The sequence below is a fragment of the Phyllopteryx taeniolatus genome, chromosome 13, assembly GCF_024500385.1.
Source record: "Phyllopteryx taeniolatus isolate TA_2022b chromosome 13, UOR_Ptae_1.2, whole genome shotgun sequence".
Taxonomy (NCBI): Eukaryota; Metazoa; Chordata; class Actinopteri; order Syngnathiformes; family Syngnathidae; genus Phyllopteryx; species Phyllopteryx taeniolatus.
The window spans coordinates 4,605,605-4,615,000 of NC_084514.1; the positions used below are offsets into that span (position 1 = coordinate 4,605,605).

At 40.0% G+C, this 9,396-nt stretch overlaps 1 protein-coding gene across 1 annotated transcript in view; it reads left to right on the forward strand.

Annotated features, from left to right (window-relative positions):
* Nucleotides 1-376: 376 nt before the first annotated feature.
* Nucleotides 377-9,396, forward strand: part of ppp2r5ca (protein phosphatase 2, regulatory subunit B', gamma a) — a 34,656-nt gene continuing 25,636 nt past the window's right edge. Inside the window, exons 1-3 of the mRNA XM_061794879.1 lie at nt 377-529; nt 623-688; nt 3,040-3,190. Coding sequence (XP_061650863.1) covers nt 392-529; nt 623-688; nt 3,040-3,190 — 355 coding nt within the window. The 5' untranslated portion in view covers nt 377-391. The remainder of the gene's footprint in view (nt 530-622; nt 689-3,039; nt 3,191-9,396) is intronic.

The window sequence follows — 9,396 nt, forward strand, 5'->3', positions numbered from 1 at the left end:
CACAGCACTGAATGTAATTTTGCTTTCTTTTGATTTATTTATGTATTGGAAAACCCAAGAAAAGATTCAGACGATGTCTGGTGGGATATACTATATAGTTTTTGTTTTTTTTTTTTTTTTTACTTCTGATACAACGCTGCCCCCTTGAGACAGTCCATAGATGGTGCAATCTGCCTAGAAAGTCCGTCAAGTCGTTTGCAAGCTGCACGTTGAACTAACTGCTCACCTCACTTTCCACGCGTGTGTTTGTTTTTGTGTGTCTCTTTTTATTTATGTATTTTTTTTTTTATTTATTTTTTTTTTTTTACATGACTTCTCGTTCAACGACAGTTCCTCGTCACTGTGGTCTGAGAGCAGCCTTCACGGAAGCAGCAGGCTTGGGATCAGTCACATGCTGCGTGAATATTCACTCGTGGCAGACACACACCAGTGCGTGCTGGTGCGTCAAGTGCGTGTGTCCAAAGGGAACCTGCGCCCTGCTGACACTCCACAGCATTCCATTATGCCACAGAAGAGCAAAAAAGACAAGGTATAGTGGCTTTTTTTTTTTTTTTTTTTTTTTTTACTGTTTTGTATTTGTCAACTTACTAAACTCGCGTTGCTTTTTTTGTGTTTAATTTAGGACTCCACTAAGTCTGGAAAAACAAAAAAATCTGCAAGTAAAAATGGGGCTGCAGGTGACCAAGATGTAAGTGTTTTTTTATATGTTTTTTTTTAATTAAGAACAATATCACATTACCACTAAATAATTAAAGCAGATCACATTGAATAGGACCACTGCAGTGATAGCGAGTCAACCACGGTGTACAGATATTATTTGTATTATTATGCTCTTCTCCAGTAACGGTGTCAATAATTTGTTTGTGTGTTCACTTTTTGGCCTACAGGGGTTCCAAGTTATTTCTCAGATTGTGTCTTCTTAAATGTGAATAAATTGTTCCTACAATCCTGATGCTGACATAGGAAACATCGCACACATTTCTGTGGCTTTTGCAATGCATCAAGCCACTTTAATATGAACAACTGTTTGATGAGTTCATTATTTTCATGTCACGATTCACCGCAGCCTGTGTGTTCGATGACATTTTGCCCTTTAAAAAGTTTCTCATGTGACAACACAACATGATCTTATGACTCCCATGTTAACCCCGCCCCCACCCCCAAGCACCCACCCACTCATCCATGCCTCATTATGTCTCAGACATGCATCTGGAGGTCCTGTGGGGGTCCACGAGGTGTAGATTGAGGAGCCGCGAAATAATTTGCAATTAATTGTCTTCTCTCTCTCTCTCTCTCTTTTTTTTTTTTTTTAAAAAAGAACATACCTACAGTATATATGGGGACCTGTGTTCTAATATAACAAACCAAATCAGCTTTACTCCGTCCTACCTTAGCTTTGGGCTAATTAAAAGCTCTGATATGATAGTGACATCATATAAATCTGACATCCATGAATAAAGCTTTTTTTTTTTGTAGAACAAAAGTCCTATATTTTATTGTATGGCGGCACGGTGGCCGACTGGTTAGAGCGTCAGCCTCACAGTTCTGAGGTGCGGGGTTCAATCCCCGTCCCCGCCTGTGTGGAGTTTGCATGTTCTCCCCGTGCCTGCGTGGGTTTTCTCCGGGCACTCCGGTTTCCTCCCACATCCCAAAAAGATGCATTAATTGGAGACTCTAAATTGCCGTAGGCATGACTGTGAGTGCGAATGGTTGTTAGTTTCTATGTGCCCTGCGATTGGCTGGCAACCAGTTCAGGGTGTACCCCGCCTCCTGCCCGATGACAGCTGGGATAGGCTCCAGGACGCCCGCGACCCTAGTGAGGAGAAGCGGCTCAGAAAATGGATGGATGGATTTTATTGTATTTAATTTTTTTTTAGAACAAAAGCCAGATTTTCTTTTGAGTTTACTTTTTAGAGAATAGAAGTCTCTTTTTCAGAATAAAAGGCACCGCATTATGAGAAAAAAAATTTACTTTTGAAATTCACTTGTTAAAAGAAGACTTTCTTCGCTTGTTAAACTTTGACTTTATACTACGACTTTCTCTTGGAAAAATACAACTTACCACATTATTTCCAACTACTTTTTTTTTTTTTTTTTTTATTCCTCAAACATTTGGACTTTTTTTTTTCCCTGAAAAGAGGAACATTTCTCTGGCATTTAGGGGTACACATGGTTGTTATGTTTAATTGCCATTTGGATTATTAGGGGGTCATTTGAAAAATATCTCCCCTGGAAGGACCCAAGACATTTGAGAACCCCTGCTCTAAATTGTCCATAGGTGTGAATGGGAGTGTGAATGGTTGTTTGTCTAAATGTGCCCTGTAATTGGCTTGCGACCAGCTAAGAGTATACCCAGCCCCCCAACCAAAGTCAGCTGTGATAGGCTCCAGCTCCCCCCGTGACCCCAGTGAACAAGTGCTATAGAAAATGGATGAATGGCTGCATCAGTGCATCGGTTATCATGAGTGTCATTCAGATCTGATTGCTCGAGCAACTGTTTGACGCTTTTAACAGTTCTGCCATCCCCTTCTATTACTCTGCCCGCTCCAGGTCCATCAGAATCAGAATCATCTTTATTTTGCCAAGTATGTCGAAAAAAACACACAAGGAATTTGTCTCCGGTAGTTGGAGCTGCCCTAGTACGACAAAAGACAGTGAATTGACAGAGAACACTTTTGAGACATAAAGACATTGAGAAAAACAGTCACTGAGCATTAAGGGTTGCTAGTTATCTGGTAATGCCGGTACAAATTTTTGTATTTATTTAATTTTTGGGGGAAAATTGTGCAAAAAGATGCAGAGTCCTCTAGCAGTTTGAATGACTAATATTAAGATTATTAGGATTGTTGCAAACCTTGCCCAGAGATGAAATACTGTACAGTACACCGCAGCCGGCGATCGGATTCCCTCCTACTGAGAACCGCCCGATCAGACTGGGAGCGGAACTTGACCCTTAAGCACATCACCTCGCCCCCTCCCGTCTTCCTCTCAACATTGAATTACCTCATGCCCTTTCTCCCCGATTGCTTGTTTCCGCAGGCCTCCAATAAGAAAGTACCTCCCGCCACTCAGCTGATGAGGATAAAGCAGCCGGGGTCACACTCGGCTGTGAGGAGGGAGAAGAGGTTCAGCTCTTCGTGCTTCGCCCTCAGCGCCAACAGAGAGCTGCACAAGCTGGCTAAGCTCGCAGGTATGCCGGTGATACACGCACTGGTCACACTTCATGAGAAACACCTGTACAATCTAATGAGATCCACTACAAGATCTGCTGGCTAGTTAACTGGTTAGCAAATCTCCCTCACAGTTGTCAGGTCCTCGTGCATGCGAGGGTTTGCCCCACGTATTCTGGCTTCCTCGCACGTTCCAACAACATGCATGATACTGAGCCCTGTGTTCGGTTTGTTATTGCCTATAGATGCCACAAGATGGTGTTAAAGTACTTTTGTTTCAATTGGACAAGGCTTTGGCCTGACTAAACGAAGGTTCCCCCTTCAGTTCACCGTAGTTGATTGACACCAAGATGCCACTAGATGGCTCAAGCAATGAAGTATGCACATCAGCGCCCAGAAGCACTTCAGGTCTCGCCAGTGATCTCGCCATCAAGCTCGTATCCGATTAGCTTCCTGCTCCGTTCACAATAGTGAGAGAATGGAGCACTTTAACTGCCAGAAAAATATCTAAAATATTGTGAGGTATCCTGTTAGGTTCCCGAAAACCGTGGGTGGCTCAAATGAGTATTGCTACTGTACGTGCCACTTTGCAAAAGATCATGTCGCCGTAATGGGCTCTTTGCACGTAACGCTGTGAGGTAGGTCTTAACGAATATGAGAGCCGTGTGTTCATAGCCTTGCAGAGTATGAGTCTTAAACAAAGATACCAGGTTTCTGTAAGTAATAGGCATTTCATCCTTTTTCCTGAAATAATTCTTTTACACAGTGGCCATCAAATGTGAAAACTGACACGACATTATATAAACAATATTTGTTATTGTTTTATTGTCATGAATTGTAAAATGGCATATTGTATAAAGTTCAAAAATAAATCCAACAAACATTTTTTACTGTTTGGGTTTCATTTAAAAACACACGCAGTTTCTGTTGAGTTTGGCCAAGATGCAATTCATTCGTTCCACATAATCAACCAAATTCTTAATGATCACTTCTTTGATTACTAAGTCCTTCTCGAATGAGAACAGGAAATGTCATGTTAACAAAAGTAAATGCTGGATCCACACCGCACTGTATTTTTTCCCTAAGCTAAGCATACCTGCCCCCTTCATAAAGTTTGGTGGTGATTGGTGCATATGATTTTGCTTGACAATGACCACAAAATCCCAATTGCAATTGTGGAGGTAATTATTAACATTAAACCTCTCTAATAGTGTCAATTAAAAGTATGCATTATTTGTATTCCACAAGAATCTATTTGTGCTGTCATACGTGGGGTGATTTCTGGTGGGATGTAATACGGTTATCTGCAGCGATACATTTACATTTGATTTTGCGACTGAGTTGATTCTCATTAGATGTGCATGTGCACTCTCTCCTTATCTCATGTTTCAAATACTTCTTCTTTCTCTGTAGGCTTTTACTGACGTTTTTGGGGGATTGAATGTTTTGCCTACATCAACAAAGGCAATCATATTAACAATTTATAGCACAGGTGGATCCTCATGACCACCTTTTTAACCCTGAGGTCACACTACATAATTGATAGGCTGCTGCCCACTCGCTTTATTTGTGATGCAAATGATGTGCAATGTACCTCGAGAACCAAAATAGATATTTCCATCACAAGGATCACAAGATTGTAAGATAACGCTGACTTGGGTTTGATGTAAGTGGAGGACACAGTTGTTAGTCTGTCCATCCTAAAGAGAGCATCCATGACTGCGCAGAAGCTCTTTGTGATCTAAATAATGACACTAGTCAGCAAGCAAGTGGTTTAATTCACAGTATTGATTCCAATCACTTGTGCTTATCGTATTGGTCCCAATTCTAAGGCAAGGCAGTGAGGTTGAGGTTTGAGAATTTACATCTATTTTTCATGGCTTCTTTGTTTACACACAGCATTACACGCAGGATGTGGCGTAAGTGGTTTCCTGCAAACCTATATTAACTCTTCTATTTTTTGCTTTTGCACCCGTATGAGGCGACAGAAGAATACATGCTCTGTGCTCTTGAGGACTTTTGGGTGATGCCCCAAGTTGAGAGAATCTGCACAATACAGATGGCTTTGGGCCTCTTGTGTGTCATGTATTTAGTCTATCTTTACCATCCAAAATACAGTGGGAGGAAAAAGTATGTGAACCCGTTTATTTCTAACATTTCTGCATAAATTGGTCATTAAATGTAGTCTGATCTTCATTTAAATCACAAGAGAAAAGAGAATTAAGCAGTTGTAGTTTAAAACACATTCACAGCGAGCCTTCCCAGTTAACATGGATATATGACTTCTAAAGCCCTCAATGGCAGTGAATGTATTAAGCAGACTGTTTACTCTTGTGATTTAAATGAAAATCAGACTCCATTTTAAGAACAATGGAGAAATGTAAGAAATTCCAAACAGTTCACATAGTTTTTCCTCCCACTGTAAAAGGCTCATGAGCTTATGCTGATATTCTACTTGTGACTGATGCATCCCAAGGCTGAAATCATTTTTATCCCTAATGGAGAGTCGCAGTTTTTTGTCTCTGAACTACCGTATCCTGCAGCAGTGTGCATGGAGAAAATGTGTTTTTGTCTGAGTAGTGGTTCACGTGGTGAGTATCATGTTATGAGGCTCATTGCAGTGACCTGGATTCAATCCCAGTTGGGACTCTGCTCAATGTCTTGCCATTGGTTATTTGGGCTATTTTTATTTATTTTACATCCATCTTCTATTACTAGTATTATTATAAAGTTAATAATAATCATAATAATAAATTGCTAATTTATTATGCTGTCATTGATTAAGAATACGTGGCTGAACGCTAGCAATCCACATCACATTCTGCACTCACGGCAATGTGCCGAGCGACAAAAAAAGCCTTCAATACTTTACAAAAACAAAAGACTGTGTTATATCATATTGCCCAAACTGTTTTTCAAAGGTGTTAGAGCTATGAATGATGCATTAAATAAAACGATGAGCTAACAAAGCCGTGTGAAAGGCGAAAATGAATCTCCACGCAAACTTAACGTTAGGCTAGCCATTCAGCAACGAATCGTGACACTCCATTTTTAAAAAAACGGGCTTACTCAGATGTATCTAACCTGTCTATTTTTAGTCATCATTGTCTAAAAAAAAAAAAAAAAATAATCCCAACTTTCAATTTTGAGGTGAATTTATGCCGCACGGGTGAGAACTTCACAGGGTGAGGAAAGAGGCAGCGTTTTACAACACTTCTCAGACAGTGGTTCAAGAGTCTTAATAGATTAGTTCTCAAGCTATTTTAAGTGCTTTAAATTGGTTAATAATGATGCGTAAAAATACCAGACGACGTGGGGACAGTACAAGAGTATTGATTTGTGGAAAAAAATATAAAATTGACCATATTTGGACAAATGGGGTTTTTGCCCAACAGTGACGATATGGACAAACAACCGTTTACACTCACAATCACACCTATGGACAATTTAGAGCAGTGGTTCTCAATTTTTTTTACACCAAGTACTACCTTAAAAAAAGATTTGGCTCCGCACTTTAATATAGCAAAAAAAAAAAGTACTTAAAATGATTTGATTAAAATGTGTTGCACATACAATTTGGTATGGAATAATGTCATCAACACTCACATGAGGAGGAAAAGCCTTGAATGTGGTCACAAATAACACTCGTGACCGCACAAGGACTGCTTGGGCTTTGCAGTCAGAGATGGAGATAAGTGTGTTGTTAGCCCACTTACAATGTTGCAATCTTGTCTTTTGGAATAGATTTTATTTCTGCTGTTGCGCTTGAGACATGAAATGTTATTCAACTCTATTATTATGAAGAAAAAGTGTTCATTATTGTGGTTGTCATGGGTTCTGTTCCTATTTACTGTGTAGACATCATGGTAATTACCCCTTCGTCTTCAGTCTAAATTTGATGAGACTCACCCATTTCTTGTTAGTCGGTCATCACGATTAATGCATTTTCTTTGATTTTCAAACTAATCTGGTTAGAGACTTATTGTTTAGGGCTAAGAAACAGTGATAAGTACACTAGTGTAGGCCTAATTATTGAACTACAATGTATTTTATTGAACTACAATGCAGCCTGTATTTTTTTATCTGCAGCCCCCGAAGATGCATGTTTCCAAAATGGAGAAGTTGAGATATCAAGGATACAAATTGCTGCATCGGACGAAATCCCTGCATTTCCAAAACCATGACTTTTCAGAAAAGCAAAAACTAAATAAATAAAATACAATTTTAAAAAAAGTGATTTGTTGAGCTATTAAAATGGCAATGTCAGAGCGAGCATGCCGTTTTCAACTCTTTAGATTGGTCAATAAAATAAAATAAAGTCACTGATGGTGTAGTGGTACACTCGCCTGACTTTGGTGCGGGCAGCGTGGGTTCAGTTCCCACTCAGTGACGGTGTGAATGTGAGTGCGAATGGTTGTCCATGTCTATGTGCCCTGTGACTGACTGGCGACCAGTTCGGGGTGTAGTTCGCCTTTCGCCTGTAGTCAGCTAGGATAGGCTCCACCGCCCCGTGACCCTAACCAGGATAAGCGGTGTTGAAAATGGATGGATGGATAAAATAAAATAAAGACCCATGTGGGGACTGACTAGTACTATCAATTTATGGAAAAATATTCAATTGACCAAATTAAGACATAGGAGGTGATCGACGCTAGTGTTTTTAAAAGAGATATATTAGGGAATTTTTTTCCCCCACCATTTAAAACAGTTCCAAGGTGTCTTAAAACGGCAAAAGGTCTTTGATATTCCTTCGTCAAAATACATAAAAGGATTCCAAGACAAGAATTCCAGCATACTTAAAATCTGTCAGTCCAACAAAATCCAACTTAATGACATTGTTGCTAAAGCGACCTTTCTCCCCCCCCCCCCCCCCCACCGCCCAGCCACAACTTTTGCTTTTTTTATTTTTACAGAAAATAGCAATAAATTTAGTGACATTTTGTGGAAGCTAGCACCTATAAAAAAAGACTTGGTTGCATTTACACTCTAGGAGGCAACATTTCATCAACAAGTCACCAGTGTGTAGTGTAGCGGTGTGGCACATGACATCACCAAACACAAATACACCCCACCACCATGTCAACAACTTCTTAATTTCACACTTGATGGGTGGGCAGGCAACAATTAAAAAGTAAATTGCCCATTATCGGTTCCCCTCAAGTCAAAAGCCATAAAAGTGTAATGATGTTTTCTTTATTCTTAGGGTACACACAACATGGCACACCACATTGTAATCAATTGAGTCTTTTCATATAACGTTCTGTGATGGCTGAAGGAGTCAGTAGCTTACACTGCATGTTTCATGAGAATGAATGACTACTGACGGCTCATCTGCAGCTATCATCGACTCGACTGCCACACTCTGTTTAAAGGCAGAAGTGCAGTTACCCCACCTCCAATACATTTGGATTATTATTAATTGCTTAACTCCTTGTTTTTATTACATGCATGTGCAATACATTTTAATCCAATCCTTTAAGTACAGTTTTTCCTATATTGAAGTGCAGTGTTGATGTTCAAACCATGCATAATTTTACAGAGGCTTACAATACTATTAATTGTAGTTTTTGGGAATAAAACCTCTGCCTTGTTTTTTATGAACACTTAGGCCTACTAAGCTAATGTATTTTAGTGTTGGTTATTGTGGTGGTTCGGATTGTCACGAGCAAGCAGTAAGATCGGCATGGTGTTGGTTTTGGGGGGGTTAATTGGATTTGTTGGAAAGACAGAATGTATTGTCGTCTTCTTAAATTCAACTGGGGGTGGGGAGATATCCATCCAGTGCACAATAAGTCAAGTCTAAAATGGTCCTGGCGCATTCTACTTTGAGGTGGTCCAAACAGACAGTAAGTGGCAACTTTAACAACACTGTTGCCTGTTGTCATGGCCGTGGAATGTAGTACTAGCTCTTTGAAGGGCTTTGGAGTATTGGTGAGAGGCGAGAAGTGCATCGTGATGCACTTGTTACAGCGAGACCTCCAAAGCCATGCATGTCAAAAGTAGTGCAACTTTGAGTTGAACTAGATATTTTTTCGACAAAAAAATATGCCCACAAAAAAATCTAACAAAAACTGTGCAAACCTTGATCACGCGAGACGTCAGCAAATGTTGTGAGACTTGCAGCTCGTGGGGTATCTAAGAGATTGACTGCACAGTAGCTCACCCACAACCCTGGTGAGGATAAGTGGTATAGAAAATGGAGGTTTTGCTTTTCCATCCATCCATC